General features: G+C 40.6%; 1 protein-coding gene across 2 annotated transcripts; it reads right to left on the minus strand.

The window, feature by feature from the left end:
- Window positions 1-8,004: 8,004 nt before the first annotated feature.
- Window positions 8,005-23,131, minus strand: LOC125881780 (palmitoyltransferase ZDHHC20-B-like). 2 transcript variants are annotated; one of them, XM_049565107.1, is made up of 14 exons: window positions 23,003-23,131; window positions 19,589-19,615; window positions 19,133-19,227; window positions 18,916-19,036; window positions 18,760-18,829; window positions 18,578-18,610; window positions 16,909-17,029; window positions 16,328-16,363; window positions 15,939-16,071; window positions 13,633-13,759; window positions 13,355-13,444; window positions 13,116-13,228; window positions 12,965-13,012; window positions 8,005-10,527 (listed from the first exon to the last, which is right to left on the minus strand). In XM_049565107.1, the coding sequence occupies exons 1-13, from the start codon at window positions 23,118-23,120 to the stop codon at window positions 12,969-12,971; spliced, it is 1,128 nt and encodes a 375-aa protein (XP_049421064.1). In that variant the 5' UTR covers window positions 23,121-23,131; the 3' UTR covers window positions 8,005-10,527; window positions 12,965-12,968. The 2 variants fall into 2 exon arrangements, with proteins under 2 accessions (XP_049421064.1, XP_049421065.1); XM_049565108.1 differs by lacking the exon at window positions 16,328-16,363.
- Between the last annotated feature and the right edge of the window lie 809 nt (window positions 23,132-23,940).

The raw sequence follows: 23,940 nt of genomic DNA on the forward strand, positions 1-23,940 counted from the left end.
TGATTGTTTCTTGTGAAGCACATTTGTGTTAACAATACAATAATATGTTGACTGGCTGCTACTATTTTGAGCCCAAGTTGTAACACCTTATTTGTCCCATTTTACCTGATGTCGCACATTATCTGACTTCACTCTACAGTATAAGTCAATCTCTACAATTAAGACACTTTCCCGTTTTGTTCTACAACATACAATACATCAGTAAATACCCTGTTTGAGAATTTCGAAGCTTCTATGTGTCTTAAAAAAGGCGGTTGCTAACAAGTGACGCAAGAGACGCAGGCTTTAAACTCTGTGTAGATGTGAACCCTTACAAAGTCGTTGAGGTCACATGTGAGTCGTTGACCCACCCGGCCATTGTGTGTGTGTTGTCAGGGTTAGATGGGTCCAGGTGTGAATGGGTGTTAAGCTTAACACTCAGAGCTGTGTTCTGGGTCTGCCCCAGGGACTCCTACCAGGTGGACGTGCCCAGAAATCCTCTGACAGGAGGCATACAAGAGACATCCTGATCAGATGCCCAAACCACCCCACCTGGCTCTGTTTGATTTAAAGGAGCAGCGGCTCCACTCCAAGCTCCTTCTGAATGTCTGTTTAAGTGTCTGTATGGACCAAATATGGAGTATGGAATGGGAGCCGGAGAAGTGCCAGTTTCTGAGCACTACCAGCGTGCCTTTGACTAAGGAATTGAAATCCCAACTCCTTGTGGTAGCCCCATCTTCTAACATCTCTACTAGGTCCTGTTTGTGCGTGTGTGTATGACAACACAACGAAAAACATTCCCCTTGGAGATCAATAAAGTATATCCTCTCATTCTGAAACCTGGAAATGAGTTACCATTTTATCTCTCAGGTTCCCTCATCTTAAAGTCAGTGGGTTTTTCCAAATACCCTTTTGGTTACATGCCTGAAACAAGGTCTGTGACTAACACAAGGACTCATTCCTGTGGCACTCCGTGGTCTGTATCTCAGACCAATTAAAATGATTGTTTCTTGTGAAGCACATTTGTGTTAACAATACAATAATATGTTGACTGGCTGCTACTATTTTGAGCCCAAGTTGTAACACCTTATTTGTCCCATTTTACCTGATGTCGCACATTATCTGACTTCACTCTACAGTATAAGTCAATCTCTACAATTAAGACACTTTCCCGTTTTGTTCTACAACATACAATACATCAGTAAATACCCTGTTTGAGAATTTCGAAGCTTCTATGTGTCTTAAAAAAGGCGGTTGCTAACAAGTGACGCAAGAGACGCAGGCTTTAAACTCTGTGTAGATGTGAACCCTTACAAAGTCGTTGAGGTCACATGTGAGTCGTTGACCCACCCGGCCATTGTGTGTGTTGTCAGGGTTAGATGGGTCCAGGTGTGAATGGGTGTTAAGCTTAACACTCAGAGCTGTGTTCTGGGTCTGCCCCAGGGACTCCTACCAGGTGGACGTGCCCAGAAATCCTCTGACAGGAGGCATACAAGAGACATCCTGATCAGATGCCCAAACCACCCCACCTGGCTCTGTTTGATTTAAAGGAGCAGCGGCTCCACTCCAAGCTCCTTCTGAATGTCTGAGCTCTTCACCCAATCTCTACGGCTGAGCCCAGCCACCCTCCGGACGTCCCACAGATGCTTGATCTGATTGAAATCTGGGGAATTTCAAGGACAGGTTGAAACTTTGAGCTCTTTGAAGTGTGTTGCGGTGGTAGCTTTGGAGAGTGTGGTTCTGTTGGCTAGTTTATGGTAGCACCACTCCACTGAACCAAAACACTCAAAGTCCTTCCAACTTAGTCACATACATACAGTCTTTATCAGTGTTGAATCTCAGATGTGCTCCATTCTTGGCTCCTCTGCTTGTTTTCAGAACAACATGTACATTTCTTGTGAAATTTGCAGTGCTGCGTTTGGCTCGGCCAGTCCTGGCAAGTTACATGACACATGAACTTATTGTTCTAATAGGGGAATTCCTGTTTAACTGGGAATATTTCCACAGGATACTGGAGAAAAAAACCTCCTGTAGGATAGATAATAAAGCTGAGGATCAGGGAGGGAAGGTTTACAGTGTGTGTGTGCGGGAGGGGGTGTTTCTTAAGAATGGAGCCCCTGGACAACACAAACACAGTCACTCACATCACATGCCCCCTCGTTCCCATAGCAACACATGCAGCCTTATCGTCATGTGAGGCATTTGCTGCAAATCTTTTTGCACCCTTGGCTGCATTTGAATAATTTTCCACAACACTGAGAGGCCTGTATTGAGGTCCAGTCACTGAATTTGAGCTAGCATTACACTCAACAGCAACACAGCCTGAGGTGCAGTTGTTATCTCTCATGAGAACTCGCCCTGACTTTTTTCTTTCACTTCTTAACATCACTTCTGCCCTGAGTTATCTCACACCCAAGTTTTATTGTGAGTCACAGCTGCCTGTCCGATCCAGCAAACTTGGCCTCCAGAGGTTAAAATAACTTGAACACATTTGTTTTTGCTTTGCTTACAGATCAAATCGCTTTATCCTTGAGCTGCGTGTGCAGGCACATTTGAGGAATGATTGCGAGAGAGGACTGAGGGGCACAAAACGGGCAAAATCAAAGTAAAGTACCTTAATACCCGCCTCGACACAATGTTGCATATCAGAAGTTTGACGCATCCCCGTCTCACTTTATGTGATCATTGAATCACTGGACTCAAGTCTGAGCAACTTTTGTTTCCTGTTGCGTCAAGGCACACCTTGTCTTACGTCTCTGTTCGGAGGGGGTTCAGACCCAACAGGAGGGATTTGTCCTGACTGGCCTGAGTTTATGAAATTGACAAAAAGAGGTCCAAGAATCCACAAAGCAGCCACAACACAGCGTCACTTACAGGAAAATGACACATTTAAATGAATTCTGCCTCAGTTTGGATATGAACAAGTCTGTTGTTAAAGAGAGACAGACTCTGAGGACGTTTACATCACAGGAAACATTCTTGGAAGATGATTAAGTGAAAAGCCCAGCTCACTATGACAGTTCTGATTTCACTGGGATGTGAGCAGCTGTAAGCCAGACACTCTGATCCACTAAGAGTCACTAAACTCCAAACATCGTCACCTGATCGCATCATCCATTGAAGGGTTGATGCTCTGACCTCCTGTCATGAGACACTGCTGGCTGTGTTTGTACATACTGGTGTTACAACCCCAAATCACAGTTTAATGGCAGATTTTCCCTTTAATGGTTAAACCATTCAAAGGTCTTTCGTGAAACTGCGGCTGCTTCGGCCTTGTGGAGTTAAGACTTGTTTGTTTTTTAACAAGTCAGTGTTTACTCTGCCGCAAAGACTGACACGGAGGTCATTGCCTTGGTAGCTAATGGACAAGCACCTTATTAACACACATGCACAAAACAAGCAAAATCTAAGAGATTAAAAATACAGTTTTTTTTCTTAGAGATGTGTTTTTTGTCAAAAGATTTTTTTATTCCATTGCATCAAATGCAGCCATGACTTGGCTTTTAAATTACATAGTATATGCCAGATCATGCTGTCATCACCTTGGCTAGTGTGCTGTACAGGTCTGCAGAACAGATGTGATATAACAGCGGCCGGTTCTGTCCCCACATGCCAATTTAGGATTTACAAACAGCCATGTCGGGCGCTGTTGTAGAGGAAATTAAAGCAAAGCAGGAGGGATTAAAAGGGATGGCCGAGCAGTCAACAGCAGAGGTGAAGGGCCTCGATGTTAGACTGATAGCAAAGGTGAAGGTTCATCTGGGTTCCTGAATCTCATTCCACACAACATGTTGTCCGCCTTCAAATACTTAAAATAGCATGAAACAATTTGACTGTTTTAGTTTTGGGTCAGAGCTTCTCAAAAATCATTCATTTTAGACTCAAACAAAAGTACAAAGTTTATTGATTCTTACCACTGTCTTTCTCTGACAGCACAAGGCCAAACACCATAACTGCATGCTGTATTTGCATCTTTGTATAACCTCAAGTCATGTTTCATGTCAGGAATTTAGTCCTTGCAGATGCCAACACTAAAAAAGCCATTACACACAAACACTGGCCTTCTCTTATTCTCCTGTAACAATGTAGATTCTGCTGTACAGTCAGTGTTTGTGATATGTGACACGTTTTATTGGAGGAGACAAATGCACACTCTAAATATTGAGGGGGACGTGTCCCCTGCGTCCCCTCTGAAATCTACACCTGTGGTTTCATATGTTGAAACTTCACGTTTGTTTGCATTTCTTTTTTTCTGTTGTGATTTGCTGTAAGGTTTTGGCACAAAAACACTTGATTACAGTTAGAAAAACATCATGTTTTGGCTGGAAATGTTCCAAAGTCACATTAAAAATCACCCACTTATGTGGATCTCGAGCATGTTCTGCGGCTTGGCAGCCGTCTTGCCTAGATGTCACGCCATGCACCATCCCCTCGTCCTCCTGATGACAAACTCAGCTCATATACATGTAATCTCAACTACGTCATACATATGAAATGTAAATGGAACATTACTTTGGAGAAACGTGCAAAGCCAAAAGACCACAAGTTTGAAATCTAAAAACATCTGGAGTCACTCTGCAGTTACACCTCCACAACACAAGTGGGTGGAGGTTTCTATCAAGTGCTGTAGAGTGTAGTTGATTCAAAACACACTTAAAACACACATTAAACACACATTAAACATGGCTTGATAGAGACAGTTTCAAACACAAGTACACAAATCAGCTTCACTATAACTCACAGCATTCACAGACAAACACTTGTCTTCATCTGGACACATTTTCCCTACAAATATCATGCTAACGTTATTAGCACAAGCCTATGGCATTTTACATTGTATAAATTAGCCTCGCAGCTAGCAGACTTCTCTCTACTCATATGAAACCAGGGACAACAGCAACATTTTGAAAAGGTAATGTTACAAAATTCAGCTCCATTACAACTCACAAGGTTCACTGACAAAACTGTCGTACACTAAAAATGCTTTCAACACAAACATAACATGCTAACGTTATTATCACAAGCCTATGGTAGGGATGCACCGAAATGAAAATTTGTGGCCGAAGCTGAAGCCGAATAATATTAAACGCTTGGCCGAATACCAAGTACCGAATACCAAATATCGTTGTTTAGTTTTTCATTAGTTTTTGCAGATGAACCCCCTCCAGATTAGTGTTGTCAGGGTACCAAAATTGGATCCCACTGTACAATACCAGTGAAAGTATCACGGTTCTGAGTAGTATCACGATACCACAGCGAAAATGAGGCAGATGTGCCTTTTGTTGTTTGTGAAAAGATAAATCACTTTTCTATTATAGGCTACATCAATGATATTTCAATGGAATAAATTACTTATTGACTTATTCATACTTCTAAAACAGCATCAATCAGTGATGAACATAGGGGGGATCAAAATAAAATAAATAAATAAAATAAGAATCAACCAGCCACCCTCCTCCCCTTCATAAGTAAAGAACAGTCCCTAATGTGCGGTGAGGTTTGTGGGCCGTGAACGGCTCGTTTCTCCTCTGACACATCACATACCTGTGTTCAACTGGCTCGGCTGTTCAGGTACTTCTGGGCCGTCCACACGCCAAGAAGAGGATATTATTGGAGCTGACTTCTCTGTCGCCTGGTAAGCCGATGGCCGCCGTATTTGACAAAAATACATTACTGTCTGTGTCTGTGACCCCCGTTCAACCCACAATCGCTGGGATTCGCCTTTCGTTTCTGCTGCTGGTTGAAATCTGTAGGCTGCTTGCACAGCGTGCTGAATGATTTAAGCCTATTTTCCTCGCTCAAAACTATTTTTAGTCGCAAATGTGAGTGCGGTGACAGACGGATCGCCACACTGCTGACATTTTACTCCGCGCGTCACGGCACGCTGTTTGATTGCGTTATCAAAACATGCCGCTATTATTCGGCCTTGCTTTTAACTTATTCCAACGAATACCGAATGTGTGTTTTTTTGCAATATTTGGCCGAATATATTTGGTTACCGAATATTCGGTGCATCCCTAGCCTATGGCATTTTACATTGTATAAATTAGCCTAGCAGCTAGCAGACTTTTCCTCTACTCATAAAACCAGAGACAACATGACAAAAGGCAATGTGACAAAATTTGGTTCCATTACAACTCACAAGGTTCACCGACAAAACAACTGTCTTATAATGAACACGTTTTCCAAATACAACATGCTAACATTATTAGCACAAACCTATGGCATTTAACATTGTATAAATTAGCCTAGCAACGAGCAGAGATTTCCTCTACTCCTATGAAGCCAGGATAAATCACACACGACTTAAAATGCTATTTTAGTGGAGGCTTTATTGTCTTCACAATTTATCTGTGAAATTAAAGTAAATAAAAGCTTTGTTTCCACTGAGGGAAATGGTTTCAGTTTATCAGACCTCTGTGGCTCGCACCTCAAAAAGCTACATTAGCTGCTGTTAGCATAACACCAGGATGGTTGGCAGTCAGGTTGCATTATGGCTATTGTAGTAGCTATAGTTTCACAAGGAAGAATGTGAGTATAAAAATATCTATATATATATATATATGACTCCGACACACTGATTTTCAGCATCATAAGCCTGATAGTGTTACAGGAATGCATCAGTTTTAAATTCATCAAAAGACCGCTGACAGCAAAGTTAGACGGGAGGTTTAAAAAAACATTTATTGTTATTTTCACGTTAATTGTGTAGAGGCATGTACTTCATTCACAAAATAGGAACAGTAAAATTAATCAGACAAGAAAAATATATATGTAGTCTTTTTCTTACATTATCAATATATATATACACACATTGTAAAATAGGACATTGTAACAAAAAGAAACCAAAGTGTAGCAATAAGCAAGTTATGATAGGCTACATCTGCAGTGTGAATACAGATGCAAAATGTTTATACAGTCTTTAAAAAAATTAAATGAAATTAGACTCAAATTTTTTAAATCCTTTCTCTGTTTTCACAGCAGTTTTTATGGCTTCATTTATAAAGTTGAGACAGACCAGAGTAAAGCTTATTTAAAGGAACACTTCACCCCCCAAATGACCATTTGTATGTCAATTATTCTCCCCGTGTTACACTGAATTCATATAGAAAACTTTGTTTTTCTGGCATGCCTCTTTGGTGAACGAAGAATCCAAAAACAGGCAATGGGGGTTGGTGTTAAACAACAGCAAAACTGTATTAAAACATCTGTTTACAACCTCTCAAACAACTTGTGCAGTGCAATCCAGGTTTTATTCATTCGGTCGTGTGCTTGGTACTTCCAACACACATGTATTTTCACTAAAATATTACGAACACATCCGCGTAAAAAGTCTAGTAGCTTGCCCGAGCTGTTTATGCAAGATGTTTTGAACATTAACATTTCGTTAAAATGCATATGTTTGGAAGTACTGAGCATACAACTTGATAAATGAGACATGGATTATGCTTGAGCGGTGTTAAGAGTTTGTGAACAGATGTTTTGATATAGTTTTGCTGTTGTTAAACGTGGACCCCTTTGACATCAATTAATCAAGAACTTTCTCTGTTTTTGGATTCTTTGTTCGTCATGGAGGAATGAGAGAAAAGCCAGGTTTTCTTCACAAATTCAACGTAACTTGTGTGATTAAATGAAATACAAATGATCATTCTGGGGGTGAAGTATTCCTTTAAAACATGACGCACCGAGCAATAATTGAAAAAACCCCACAGTCTGTTTTAACACCATCACCATAATCCCCGTTATCATGGTAAAACATGTTTTGTTTTTTTTTTTAAATTACACAAGTTAGGCGCCATGCTTTTGAGCATTAGTCAGATGTTATGTATGTACACAGACATGTAAAAATCTCATGGCTGCACAGAAGCATTTCTCCCAAGACAACAATATTACAAAAGAACACTCAATTAAGCATTACAAAACACACACGCGCACTTTAGTCTCCAGGCCAAAAGCCCGGAGAGAGAATATAGGCAATTTGTAAAACGACAAGACGACAGGTCCAATGTTTCAGTCAGTGGCTGTAAGTGATGAGGGGAACGAACCAGGCTCCTTAAAGGTGACAAAGAAATATTTTTGTCTTTTTTTTTAATGTTTTTTTTTAACTAAATGTTTAAATTGTGAGGTTTAAAAAAGATCTACACATGATCAGAACCTTGGCTTGGATCGTGATCTCTGACCGTAATTTAATCTGCTAAAGATTAAACCACAGTGTGATTCTGATACTCAGCCACCATGAACAAATGTCCTCCAATCACTGCTTTGTAAAGAGTACTTATAAATACACTCGGGCTCAAAAGATCAAACATGATTGGAAGGATGAAACGTAAACATAAAGTCCAAAGAGAAGGCTGTTTTTAACGCTCCAATCATTCGATCAGATCCCCCCACACTGTCCCATCTGTGGTACATTCAGCACAATGATTACTGAGAAACACACCGTACGACACCACTAGCTCACTCAGCACGATAGAAACAGCTGTAAACTTTTACATCACCAGAGTCGGGTGGGATCTAGTTAGTAGGAGGCTCTTCCAGCGACAGTCAGGGATGTGATCAGACAGACACGAGTGATGACAGACATCATTTGCTGGGTCTCCCTCCGATGTGAGTCGGAAGGTTGCATAATAAATAACAAAATTCCTTGGTAAAAGAACTTAATCCTGAACAGCTGTTATTTGGTTATACTGACGAAACTGTCCAGTTTTTAACAGATATGCATGTATGTGTCCTGAAATCTAATTAAGATACAGATTTTGTTCGACCCTCTGAGTCACTGTCACATCCCAGGTGTTCAACACTGACACAATAAAACAGTTTAACACAAACTGAGGCTCCTTTAACAGTTCAAGGTCACAACACTGAGCTGACCCCCAGGTACATACAGAGTAGATGAAGTGAGAAGAAGCTGTAGTCGACACCTGTTTCACATAAGATCAGGTGGGTTCAATTCACTTTCATTCCAAATGAAATCCTAGATGAGTTGTTACAGGAAAAAAATGCATATTAATTGCATGTTGTGAGAAGATTTAATTCTGAAGAAAGCTGCACCTGCAAATTAGACTGAAAGTGAATTGAGCCCTGAGCCACATGTTGATAAAGTTCAGAAAGACCTCCATCTGAATGAGGGCAGATAACAGGAGCTGTGTCGCCACCTGCCGGCCAGCACTGGTATTGCAAGGACATCATGACCCGCTACGGGCAGGAGGGACAGACAAACCTTGTAGAAAATATTGCGCCACACAGATTGGTTAATAGAATTTGGTCATGATGATATTGGCCAGTGAGGTTTAGATAAAGCTAGGATGCTGTAAACACTTCAGGTTCAGAGGTCAGAGCTCCTGACAGGTCAGCCCTTATTTGGCAATGAGTGTTGGTGTCTTAGTAAAGGCTGAAGCACTGAGCTGTAGAAAAAACAGGCGGTAGACATTGCGGGCTGCGAATCACCAGTCAGCATACTTACATATGATTCTAAAAAGAACAGGAAGTGACGGACGCTGCACATTGTTTGAAACGCATCTCCCAGATCAGACTGTTCGTTAGTAAGCAGCAACACAGGTTGGCCACGAAAACACATCAAGCTGATTCTTTTAGTTGTTAGTAGACTGCCACTTCAACTGTTACACACAAACAATATGCCATAAATCACATGATCATCCAACATCCATTATACCTGGGATGCTTTTTGGATATGATTTAAGAAAAAAAAAAAAGCAGCACGTTGTTTGATGGACATTGATAATCTACAAAGTGCAAATGTGCCACCTTGTGCTCTGATATCCAAGTCGCCATCCAAAACCTGGCAACAGTCTTCCCTGTTGTGCACGGGGTCCAGTCCGCTGAACCGTGCAGAAGAGTCCTCTGTGAGATAGTCCAGGTTTTTGGTGGGAAACATCCATCTCAAGTTGCGGATCACAGATGCGCTCCAACATTATGAGTTAAAAATAAATGACAAAAAAAACCTATCACGCAGGTAAACTGATCCATCTCCTCGGGATGTACTGCCTTCCTAAAAACATAAATGTTCAAACAAATACTTCTCCAGCTTGTCCCCAACTCTTCACTGCAGCTTTGCAACTATAAAATGAGTCCAAGTGCACCCAGGAAGCTTTTGGCACCAAAAAGTTCTCTCATTAAACACCAAAAGTAGCTCAGATTCCTTCCAGGATTCTTGATTTTTTTTTTCCATCAGCGATAAATGCTCCACTTGTGAGAAAAACAAAACAGCACGAGGAAATATGTATACAGCTGAATGTATGAGTGTTAGCATGTGTGTGTGTGTGTGTGTGAGAGAGGAGGAACAAGCTTGTATCACATGTCCTGTGAGGGCAGGTGTGAGATTTGCTTCTGACACTGCATGCCAAGACGCCAGTGCCATAGATGCATTACTGTGCTGTGATGGGCCAAAAAAAATTAAAAAAAAGCATTTCCATAGTTACTGTGAATGGGTCTGTGGGGATGGGGTTGCGCTGGGAGACTGTTGCCACGGTGACAAACATAACTGTTGCGTTGCTTAAGGCATCGTATTAGATGACTGAGGAGTTTCTCCTGTGGAAGAGAAGAAACAAAAATGATTAGATACATGACTGCTGATTACACTTAATATTTACAGAACTGTGCCACTACATGACAGGGCAGGACTGTTCTATGTTCTGTGGCTCTGACTGGTTGATTTATTGATTGATGGTTGTTCCACCAATCGTGCAGCTAAGGTGATGCCACACTGCACAGCTCTGTTAACTCTCAATTAAGGGAGTGTTTGCAGCAGGCAGAGGAAAATTACCTTGGCTAGTTCGGCTTTGGGACTTTGGCTGATGGATTTGTTGATGCATAGTCTGTTGTGTGCTTACAAAAGAAGTACGGGGCATGCAGTAGCTTCGTGGGTAGACCAGGTGTCCCATATACAAAAGGGAATGTCATGCTGCAGGGGCCATGGATTCGAGTCAAACCTGTGGCCCTTTGCTGCGCGTCATCCCTTCTCTCTCTCCCCCTTTCACACTGAATACTGTCCTATCAATTAAAGAAAACCCCCTCCAAAAATTATCGAAAAAAATGTAAGTATTTAAAGGTATACTATGCAGGAATTTGGTAAAAAAAAACATTACATAGACTCACTTCAGTTAATTACTCTAATTGCTATGACTGCACAAAGCTACAGTCATGCACAGTGTGGCCACAGAGCTGTGCAGGTGTTGTGGCCTTGTATTGTCCTGATGCTCTGCTGTTCCTTTGCATGGATTCTCTTCTATCTTGACAGTTTCTAATTGCTGTCGTTAATGCTGTCTTTATGTCCTTATGCTGTCTTTGTCCTGTGAATTTTATCCTTTTATTGGTTTCAAAACATCCTGCCAAAGGACTGCAGTTGGAAATCAGCCAGCTGGCTAACACGCTGATTAATGTGCGTTGTCCTTAGACATAAAATAAATGAAATTAAATGGTGTGTGCGTAACCTTAACGGGGTTGTAAGTGAAATTCAGAGTGCATTAGTTATCTCAACAAGGCTCTAAACATGACAACAACACAGAGAAGGAGTGTGACTTCATTCTCTGCACAGGACATCATTACTGCAATATATCTTTGCATAGCAAACAGTGGATTACTGTTACATTAATGCTCTGAATGTTGTGGACAGAACCTTTAATTTGGAGTTAAATATCATAACTTTGTTAATTAATGTTATCACCCACCCATTTCCTTGTCATACTAGGCCAAAGAGCCATGATAGATCAATTCAATGTTATATATAACTTGGATTATGGTAGCTACAGTCGACCACTTCTTTGCTATATTTTCATCACTTTGGCTGCAAAGTTCATTTTGTTACAAAGGGAGACAATGATGATGATTCTTCCTTGCACACCTTAAATATATGTCAACTATAAACAAAAAGAGTGCCAATGTGTCTGTCGGTATCAGACACTTAAATTTAATGGTTTAAAAACTTTTTTAAGGTAATTTCTGGCCAAATTTAAGACAGATTAAAAATCATCTTTCTCTTATTCAAGCACTGTAGGTGAATCTAAATATAGGCTCCTGTTCAGAGGAAGATTTAATGTAGGAATAAGGTTATTAGAATAAGTTAGGTTAATCTACATAAAGTAAAAAGAGGTTCAGAGGTAGGTTTAACGAACATCAGACATGTAAACTTTGACATGAATTATTTTGACAAAAGAAATTAAAAGACGGATAAATTACATTAACCCTTTGAAACTTGGAGTAACATCACTTTTCTTGTGCTGCTTTCAGACGCCTTTCACAAGTATTTAAACCTATGAACCTTGAGCACATTGGGGCGATTTCTTTCAAAGGTCAATGAGAAACTTGGTAAGAACTGTCTCACAAGTTGAAAAAAACAAAAAACAAAAACTCGAAGCTTGGAAAAAAAAAATATACAAATATATATATATATATTTATAATCTTTATTAATACATATTTTAAATTATGGTACAGAATTATTTGAATTTTAAAGCATTTCTTCCAGGTCATTTCCTTGTTTGTTTGTTTTTAACTTTCTTTTTCTTATAATTTTTTAAAAATTCATTTTTACTACTTTTCTTGTTTGTTTTTTTATTTATTAATTTCTTCCAAATTTTTTGGGGTCATTTCTTCTTTCATTGCTCACTGCCTTCTTCTCATGTTTTTGTAAGAAATCAAGCCAATTTGCTAGTTTTAAAGGGTTAAATAAAGATAAAATGTTTGTGGAAATTAACCTCACAAATTCAAATTTAAGACTATTTAATGACTTTTAAGGCCTAATGTTTATGAAACTGAGTTTAAGGACTTTTTAGGACCTGCAGACACCCTGAGTTCAAGTGGAAAAGACCAAAGTGTGTGAATCAAGTCCTCTACAAATAACTAATCAGACACCCTGCAGCAATTTAACTTCCCACATCAGCACAGAAAATAACCTTGAGATATTTTTCAGCAGTGACATATGCAAACAAAAAGTCAGACTGTACCCAGACTGACTAAACACACATTTACCTGGTTAGGACTCGCTCTCCAGGGAGATTGTAATAGTTTCACTTTCAGCTGTGAAGCCAAACAGAAAACGTGTTACAGTGACAGATACCAGACGGTGAGCTGTTCATGTTAATTCTGCTGGTGAAACATTACCAACCCTGGTAGAGCTCACCTGATTTGAGGGTGTTATTAGCCTGATGGTCTCCGATGTTGTTGGCATGCTGGTCGTTGCTCAGGAGGCGATCCTGCGACTCGCTGACGGGGCTCACAGGGACATCAGCAGCACTGGAAACATGCCCAACACATAAAAAAGCAAAATGAGCCGGGCATCCACAACTCATTCAAAAACATAAATCCTTTTCAGAGCCATGTGTCAAATGATATATCTTTTATTACACTGTGATTGATCACCTTTTACTGGGCTCAGGCTGCAGGGTCACCGTGGCCTGCTCTACATCAGCGTTGACCAGCCGTGTAGGGAACGTCAGACCATCTCCCTGACTGTTGTGAACAAGCAGGACAGGAGAAAGTCAAGATTAGCAGTCTGCCTGCAGGGCAACAAACTGCAGTTGCAAAACATCTGTCAGACACATTTTTAAATACTTCAACCACAGAAAAAAATGCTTAGCTTGAATCCAGCATAAGTGCTACAAGAGCCTCTTTATCATGTCTACATTTGTCTCCTTTACCTGGTGAAGACGGGCAGCAGCCAGTACTTCTTCTGGTCTCCAAAGACCTGAGCGATATTCTTCCGGAAACCCAGAGAGAAGCCGTTCTTATCAGAGCCCGTCCTAAAGACTGGTGCTCTAAAAGCCTCTGCAGAGAGGGACAACATGGAGAGAGAAGCAAGGACAGAGAACACCCAAGGTCATCAAGCAACCAACAGATTAAATTTCAATTGATGAGAAGAAAAGGAGTGGACTGAAGAGAACAATCTGTGTGTGTGTGAGAAGTGGTTATCACTTTCATATCTTGAAATTCATTTTCTTGAACGTTACACAGCCCCTCCAGGATGTTGCGACTGCAGCAGTAAATGCAAATTCAACCAGTCCCTGTGAATTCTGCGCATCACTGAATTTTTGTCCAATTACTGCATCTTTTCCGCAAATTTGACCAATCATCGTAGTTTCCCATGAGATTCGGCAATCACAGGAGTCCCCCGCAAAACATCACCAAACTGACTGGCAATTCCCTGATGTTTGCACAAAAGCAAACAACACTGATTGACAAACACTCTTCTACCGCAGAACACACTCTGAGACTGGCTGAAACATGTGGACAACAGACAAGACAGATCACCATGACACAGGCTGCTGCATCTTGATCTTTTGCACGTGTGAAAAGAGTGAACCCTGAGTTACATTAAATATGCATGCCTCATGGTAAGAGCTGTAAGAGCCACGTGAGCATGTTTTTATATTTAGTAAAAAATGCCTGTGTTGATAGCACATATCATACAGGTTCTGATGATATTTACACAACCGTTTCTGTATATTTAGAGTAGTGTTTGACAGTGGACTATACCAAAGTTATGTTTATATTAACTTGACTTATGTGTTAGAATACAGGCACAAGTTATTTACACCAGATGTGGTGCCATAACGCAGTTTAGTGCTCATGACAAAAGGAGAGTGTGGACAACTTGCTGTGTAAACACGATATGAAGTTTGTTTTGGTTTGGGTTGTGTCATGCACTGTTGACGTGTAATAACGGGCAATATGTGAGAATATATAGAAACAGGACATTAAGTCGGTAGTAGATTGGAGGAGATGTAATTTTCGAAGGACTTGGCCTGCTGTTTTGTTTCTTTTTTTGTATTCTCAATAAACCTTGTTCAACTTTTTCCCTGCCTTATGTGAGCACTGTGGATCTGCAGTGAAGGAACAGAAACACAAGTCAAAACCGAGACGCCTCACAAACTAAGTGTCTTAGGAACTTTGATATGTTGACACAGCCACTATAGTAATGTTAGTATAGGATAAATCACAAACTCTTGCCTTGTCTTGCCTTTGATTTTTAATGAATTATACAAAAAAATCAACTATTTCTTTCTATTCTCACTTGCTTCTCAGGGCTCCAGACTAACATTTTTTAGTAAAAGAACTGTAGCCTCTAACGGAAAATTTTAGGAGCATAAGCAGAAAATTTAGGGGCACACCTTAAAACTTCCTGCAATGCAACTATTCAGATTTTTTGCCATTTTAACTGTATCATAAACTACATGTAGTCTACTGTATATTAACAATAGACTGTTTTAATTATTGAAGTATTTAGCATCACAGAGATTTGTGGTCAGTGGAATGTGAGGATTCTTAAAATAACACCTGTACATATGTGAAGCCCTGACTATATCTGACTGATCTTTATTGAACGCTGTGGTCTTGGTTTTTTTTTTCCTTTAAAAAATATTAACCTTATAGTCAGACACAATTTATCTAGCCTCTGTAGTTGAGGGGACAGGTCGAACAGATATGATGCTGATCTACATGAGAATTCATGTAAAATGGAGGTTGAACCATGAAGAGAAATTACAGCTCGCCTGTAAAGAATTTCAAGAAATTAATCTATCATAATTTAAACAATTGGAGACTGAGAATAAACTGATGTGTGAGTCCTGTCCTTATTTACATACATGTCCGTTATTGAGCGTGTGTAGCCTGTTATATAGAGATGTATTGATACATTTTTGTTTAGTCACAAAAAGGCTATACAGAGATTTATGTCTATCAGCTGCTTGCGGTCTCGCCCTTGCAGACTTAACGTGATGACAGTAAATACGTCACACTACGTGCAACTGAAGTCCATGAGGGCTAATTCTGCAAGTCCAGAGGGTGGTTGCAGTCGGGAGCCCTGCTTCTGCAGTTTTCATTGCAAAAAAAAAACCAAAAAAAAAAAAACCCTGCCTAACACTGCAACAAGACATTGTGGAAAACCACTTGTGTTTTTGACCTGTTTAAATGACAGAGACATTTACTGAATGTGTGCGTTTGTTACCTATAGTGGACCTGTTCTTCCCCACGAGCCACAGGTGGTAGCTGAAGAGGGACAGAATACTGATGCAGAACATGGCCGCCACAAAAAAGAGAAACAAGACATGGAATTTGGCGTGAGTGTCTGGCAGCTCATTCTGGGGAAGAGACGGGACAAAAGGAGAGCGAGACACAAATCAGTAACAAAGTCACATCGACGATATTTATGGAAAGAAAGACAGAAAGAAGAAGAGAGAGAACGTTAAAAAAAGGGGAGGAAAAAGCAGAGTAATAAAGAGAAACAAAAACGGCTGTCATGTGAACCACGTCACTGCACGCACATCACGACAAAAACCATGGCAACGATGGTGAGGCACTGCAACACTAAAGGCTTTGGAGGACAGCTGGGGTTACCTTTGGGCAGTTCTCTGCCGATTTCCTCCGGCAAAGCTTTAGTACAAACAGAAACAAGACTTGTTAGCAACACCAGGAGAGAACAGGTGGGAGGGGAGGAAGCACTTAGAGATCAGTGGGCAAACACATGTCAAGGCCAAGTCGGGTGAACGGGGGAAAAAATGAAAGAAAGAGTGGGTGAGTGTACAAAGTGTGCCCAGAAAGGAGAGAACAAAGGGATGAAAGAGGAAGAGATGGGGAGAAACTGAAGTGCAAAAAAAGAAAGGAGGTGTTTGCGCCTGCATGAGTGGTGTGACTGATGGTTCTGATAGTGGAGAGGGAGACAGCAAAGAGAGAGATCAGAGAACAATGACCCAGTGTGCGAGAACTGGGGATAACAGACGGGGATACAGAGAGGGGGTCGGAGGGCGAAGGGTGAGAGAGGACAGAGAGAAAAGAAAAAAACCCACAGAGGAGCGGTACAGCTCAGCACCATGCACAACCAACCCAGAGGATGCTCATCCAGGCTCTGACATGCAGCTGAATCTGCATCCTCTGTAGCATCACACACACATTCACATTCAGGGCGCGTTGTTACTCACTGTCCAAAACTTTATGAAATATTGCAGCACAGTGGCTGCAATGAATAAACAGTACACCAGCGAGTAAGCCAGGAAGAGGATGAAAAACTTGTAGTTGGAGAATCCCACACAGTTGTTCACCCTGGAGACACACAAACACGGAGAAGTCAGGTTTGACATCACTTCCTCTGAGTGGAGATCTTATCTACCTGAACTTTGAGGGCTTTGTGTTGCTCTTAAGGTTACACCAGGGCGGTAGTTTGCTTTCTTTAGCACAAAGAGCTCTGTTGCTTCTTGTATTTGGTTAATCAAGGCTTGAGAATAAGATCCATGTGGATAATTAAGTTGTTTTTGAGCAGTTTTGAGCATGTTGAGCTAAAATAAAGTATTTGTAACATTAACTATTAGGTCTTTAAAACGAGTAGGGAACAAATGAAAAAAGCCATCAGATCTGACTCCTTATACTCGTTAACCTGCATGAAGCAAGTGAAAAACACTTGTAATACACATAAGACTGTACAAGAATAGCAGGCGTAGCCACTGTGACGTCACCAACTGGTTTATGGACCTAAGTTTTCACTAGGGCTACAACTATTGATCATTTGCCTCATTAACTAATCTATTATTTTCATGATTAATCATTTAGGCTTTAAAATGAATAAAAAATAGTTAAAAATGCTTATAGCAGTGTCTGGTGTGTCATGTTGGATGTCAGTGACAGGCCGGAGAACAGGTAAACAGTAGAGAGGAGCATGGAGGCCAGTGAAACATCATGGTGGTTGCTTCTTTCTACATATCTCTTACTTAGTCTCTCTTGAGCGACGTTTGAGCGCTGCTTGGGCTAAGACAGACAGCATTATGTTGGCTTGTCATTGCGTCTCGCCAGTAAAGGAGCTAAAATTAGCGTGTTCACCCAGGCGTTGTGTTCGCATCATTGCCGATTGGAGCTGGAGGTGATAAATATCCATGTCGACTGCAGTCATTCAACGTGGGTGTGAATGCCAATTAAAACCTTTCCCATTACATTAAAAAGACAGATGTTAGTGGGTGTTAACGGGGTTCTTGTGCAGTGGGAAAGGGGCTAAAGAAAAGCAGCCAATTCTCACATTTAAGAAGCTGGAATAAGCTAATGTTTGACATTTTTGCTTGATAAGTAACCGAAAAACAAATAATCGATTATCAAAATAGTTAGCGTTTTTTTTCCTTTCAATTGACTAACCAGATTTGATTGGATTTTTTTGGACCCGAGTAACTCGAGGTGACCATATTTGGACCAATGTAAACAAGTGAGTTATATAAAAATTCTGCAGCAGCTGTCATGAAGGTGAAAGTCAGCCATCGAGACCAGAACTGTTTTTTGTATCAGGCTGTGAACATGTTTATTGCTGCTGTAAAGCTGGGCATTTTAACATGTGGGTCTATGGGGACTTTGGCCATTCAAGGAAACGCAGTTTTTGGCAATTCCGCATTGGCTACATTTTTCAGACCTGGAGGTTGCTGCTTGGTAACACCATATGTTTTGCCCAGGAAAAGTAAAAATGAAAGGGATTAACATTCAATAGCTTGATGGGCCTGTTGCATTAATGCTTGGCATGAAGTGTCATCCAAACTCAGAGGGGTACAAGTAAGAATAACACGTGAGATGTCATCAATATACAGTATATCTATTTGTTGAGCAGGTCTTACATACCAGGGACAGTGGTGGTCCATCTTCAACACACACCTGCCACACCCAGCAAGAGAGCAAAAAAAAAAGAAAGGACAGATTTAAAAACACAAGAAAAGACCGACATAAAAGGATCAGAGATGAGAGAAAGTGAAAAATATTGTGGTTGAATCAAAGCTTGTGTTCAATAAATACTGTTTTCTTACATGTCACAGGCGGAGCAGTGATGACAGCGGTCTGGCTTGATAACTTGACAGCGGTCACAGTAACGGATTGCTGCATCGTGTCAACACAACATCTTGTTATTGAACAGCTCTGACACACATTCACATTTAGACATACACACACAGACACAGACGTACCTCCAGCTCCTGTGCGGGTATACAGAGGCAGACTGGTTGCGGCTCTCCACAGGATCTCTTGCTGGGACTCTGGCCTCTCTTCCTTCTCATAGCGCTCCTTCTCAGCCTTGGGCAGGCAGAACTGGAGTGAGAGAAACAGTTTTTTTAAAAAATGTCAGCAGGGGATTAAAGACACGCAGACAGAGTAGGCTTGTTTTGGAGAGTTGAGTTATTGTACCTCTTTGGAGGGGTTGGCAGGCTGAGTGAAGATGGTCTTCCAGTAAGACCACACAAACATGATGAAAGAGAGGTGGAAGAAGATCAAGTAGACAACTGCAGGGGAAGATTAAACAAAACATCACTGGTCAAATATCATACACCAACAGTGAACACAAGCATTACCATTAAGGAGCTGATATAAGGAACTGCTGCTGTCACTTTGGATACATCACTGTACATCTACATATTAAATTAATGAGAGAGGAATGCTGAACGAGGAGCTCAGCACCAACATCAGCACTTTGAGAGATCACGTTTTCTGTGCCAGCCTTCTTTTTTTTAGCTAAGTGTACAGAGCATATTTCACTGGACGTCAGAGAGATTATCCCAATACAGGGCAAAGTGGCTTAGCGCTGTAAACTTACGTTCACAATGTGATACACAAAAATGACTGTGATTCACCCAAAACACTTACTCTGCTCTCCTATACTGGGGATGGTGACTGTGAGGGGAAAACAGAGAACAAAAATGTTAGATAAGGAAGACCTTAACAGTGACAGTTATACAGTAACATTAAAATCAGTGGTGATACATCTGATTGTAGGCTTCAGAAATGCTTTACTACATAACCCCAAAAATTAAACATGGATATCATGTTAATAGTAGGGCGGCATGGTGGCGCTGTGATTAGCATTGTCACCTCACAGCAAAAATCCTGGTTCTAACTCGGGGAGCACTTCTGTGTTGAGTTTGCATGTTCTCCCTGTGTCAGTGTGGGTTTTCTCCAGGTACTCCAGCTTCCTCCCACAGTCCAAAGACATGCAGGTTAATTGGTGACTCTAAATTGTCCGTAGGTGTGAAAGTGAGTGTGAATGGTTGTCTGTCTCTGTAGCCCTTTTTAAACAGGAATTGTGCAAATTTGCAGGAAAGCCCAATCAGTCTTTTTTCAGCATTGGCAGTATAAAAACAAAATCGGGGAGTGCAGCAAAATGCCGCCTACCTAATTTTGTTTATACAGAATGCGCCTTTTTCGGGCCAATGGGGGGCGTGAGCAAGTTACAGAACATGTAGCTCAGTGTGTGACGTAACCAGTGACGTGGGAGGGAAGCTGCGGCTGGTCAGTCCTTCTGCGATTCTCTCATAAGTCGGCCCGTTCTTCACTGTCCCCGTCATCTGACGGTTAATGGCCTCTTTGCGAGGGCAAGGAGGGCGAGCAATTCCTTGTCTCCCCAGTTGCTCATCTTTACAGTGTCTGTCAGGTTTGCGTTTCCCTCTTGCTACTAGCTGCTCGCTAATTCCTGCTATCAGCTGTTTCCTGTTTATCCACCGCCAGTGGGTCACACATGTGGCGTCATCAACAGCTCCTCCCACAAGTCTTCAACAGCCCCTCCAGTTGCGGACGGCCGCCTCGGTCTGTTTAAACTAAAAGGGTTCCGCCAATATATCTACCCTGCGAGGCAGAAAATTGGACACCTCGGATCAACTCGCCAATACGGCTCTGTGTGTCTAAACGCTCGCAGTTTGCCGGCAAAATAGCCCAACATTTGCTGAAAATCTGGCAGTGTAAAAGGGGCTAGTCCCAAAAGGTGATATTTTAATCAACAAATTATTGATTAATTTTTTTTTTTATAAAACTTTTGGGAATTTAGGAGCTCCATATTTCTTTGACGTACAATAACAATAATATTTTTAACTCAGAAAAACAAGATGAAAACTTTCCTCGGAATTCTGAGATAATAATGTCGTAAAAAAAAAAAAAACCATAACTTTTTTTTCAGTGAATGCATAACGCTTTCATATCTCTCTGTGCTGAAGTATTGCGTCAAACCATCTGATTTATATCACATAAATATAATGTATGCATATAATGTCATGTAAATAACCAGGTGCCTCTTAAGTCAATAATATTTCTTTCCGTTCTCACTCTGTCTCCGTCTCCAAACGCCATCTAGTTGCCTTTTCACTATCCATTACGTGTAACTGCTCTTTTTGTACGCTTTTGTACAGTTATGGCTCCAGACTCTGGGTGTGTTCCAAATTTGCAAACTTCTTCTTTTTACTTTTAGTACACACTGCAGCTGCCATTAAAAAGTATGTACTGTTGCATGCAGTATGCACACAATTGGGACGTCCTCATAACCTTAAGCAGTGAAATTTGACCCTCTTGCTTTCATATCTGTTAACTTCGAGATAAATCAAATACCACTCACGAGTGCTCCAGAGACGGAGATCGACTTGAACTTTGCAATGTGTGTAGTTTAACTTCAAAGTTATAACTGCATAGATTGTAGGTTCTAACATAGTATATTTGCGACAGTGAAATTACAAGTGCAGTTCTCTGTCATTGTTATTTTTATAGTTATGTCCTGTTGTTGTTTGTGATATTTCTGGTTATTATGTTCACCTAAACCATCAATACTTCTATTATTACTGTTTGACTGGTCATCAGTTACTTGAATGTGCTGTCATCTGTCATTGCAGGCTCAGGCGATGTGACATATCGTCCACTGTGCAAAGGATTGTGGGACAGATTAGCCAAAAAAAGCATGCTGGCTTGCATACTGCAAAATCCAACTGGATGTAGAAGAACATCCTGGTATTTCTGGCATATTGCCTTTGACATACTATGGATTGGGACATATTAAATCTTTTACTGGCACCCTATATAATATGGTAGTGTGGATACTGGAAGGCACAGTCTGTCTTCACTTCCCAACACTTGTATTTTGAGTGCATTTGGTTGCCGAAAAACAAAGTCAATGATGAATTTGACTCTTAAAGTTGCTGTTATGATTATTATTTTAAACTGTCGACACCTATCGCATTGATAACGTTATTGTGAACTCCTTTGGCGACGTAATCATGTAGTAAAAATCTGATATCATGACAGTCCCATCTACATTTTTCCTCAAGTGGACAATGTAATCTCGCCACAAGCTGCATTCACACAACCTTATCTGACCACTTACACATCTTATCGTCCATCTTGTGAAGAGACTGATCTCTCAACTAGTGTTGTCTCAGTCAATATCGGACTTTCAGTTTCAAATTTTAGGCCAATGTGGGACAGAAAAAGTCCATTAAGTGAGAAAAATGGGAAGTGGAACATCAGTAATGGACAAACCCCAAAGTAACTTTCATTATTAACGTTCTTGTCATTTTCATTCCTTGGAAAAACACTGGATAGTTTTAACTTCTCAGCTAAATATCCTTTAATTAAAACTATCTGCTAAAGATTAATCACAGCTTGTAACTGTGAAGCACACCCTGGACAAATAAGCTGTAGGGTGGGGATGGAGCACAGATATGGACTCAAGTTAAGCCACATTCAGACCCTGACACCAGATCTTATCCAGTGGAGGTTTCTGTGATCTTAAAATGAAAAAGTTTGGGAAGTTAAATCAATCAAAGTCAATTTAAGGATTAATACTCCCCCATTTTCTCTCCTCTTAATACCCAAACTCTCAGGGCTAAATCAACACATCCCCTGTGCCAACTAATTACTGGTAGTCTGGGGAAGTATGCATCTGGTCCGCCGGCCAAATACCGTTTAGTTGGCGTTTTAATTCTCCATCCAGACTCCATTCAGCGCGACACAAAACAACACACAGGCAGCGATATTAACACCACGGAAGTTTCTGTGTCCAAACCACATTCCCCGTTAAAATAAGGCGACGTAAAGCGGTGGCGGCGAGCAGATAATTAGCTGTATCTACATTTGGACAGGCTCGCCAACACCATTGTTGAGCTGCAGTCCATTTACTTCCTCCTGGCCAGCAGCAGCAGCAGCAGCAGCAGCAGCTGTGTGTTTGTGTGGACAGCTCAGTGGAAACACCGGCGGTTTAACGGCTGTAACGAGGCACCGGACGGCGGCAGGACGACTACTTACATATACAAAGCTCCACCACGTAGGCGTAATACGACCAGCAGACGACCAGGGCGATAAAAATCACAGGTATCCATGCTAAGCCCCGTTGACAGCATCTCAGTACGTGTGTGGGCGCCATCTTTCTCCCTTTACTGGGGAAAAGGGAGTGTCGATGTGTGACGTCACCGGAGCAAAACGAGACTAGAGGTCAGAAAATATTTTTTGGGGGAGAATTAATTAAAGACTGAAATTAAGCCTGGTCATTACACTCTTCATGCCAAAATAGACTCTCAAATACATGTAATGAGCATTTATGACATATTCTATATTGGGGTGTGTGTATTTTATTGTGCCTTCCATGTTTATACTGTATTTAGTGCATATAGTGTGGTTGTATGATGTTTTGAACTACATATTTTTAATAACATTTTAGGTCTACATGTAAAAGACCAACTATAGGGACAAGAGCTGAAAATTAGCAATAGCTGGAACTATGTTGCATCAGCCCTTTCAAACAAAATAAAATAAAATAAGTAATTAAATTAAATTAAATTAAATTAAATTAAATTAAATAAGTAAATGAAATAAAATAAACTTTTTTTTTTTTTTTTTTACATTTCCGTTTATATAATTTTATTGTGCCTTTGTGTAACATTTATCCAAAAAAAGGGAAATTATGTATTTTTAACAATAAAGTTTTGACAAAAAATAGTCTGGAAAAAAAATCATGATTTGGATCCCTTTTTTCAAATCATGATTTGAAAAAAGGGATCCATTTCCACCACCACTGCTTTTTTATTTACAAAAAAAGGAAAAAGAAAGAAAAAATAGAAATAGCACATTATATAAACAAGGGCAATTGTAAGTGCTTTTACAGAGCAATAAAATATAAAACATAGGAAAGGATACCGATTTACGATAAAATAGCAAAGAGGAAAAAAGATATAAAAGGTAACAAT

This window comes from Epinephelus fuscoguttatus, linkage group LG21 (genome assembly GCF_011397635.1).
Source record: "Epinephelus fuscoguttatus linkage group LG21, E.fuscoguttatus.final_Chr_v1".
Taxonomy (NCBI): Eukaryota; Metazoa; Chordata; class Actinopteri; order Perciformes; family Serranidae; genus Epinephelus; species Epinephelus fuscoguttatus.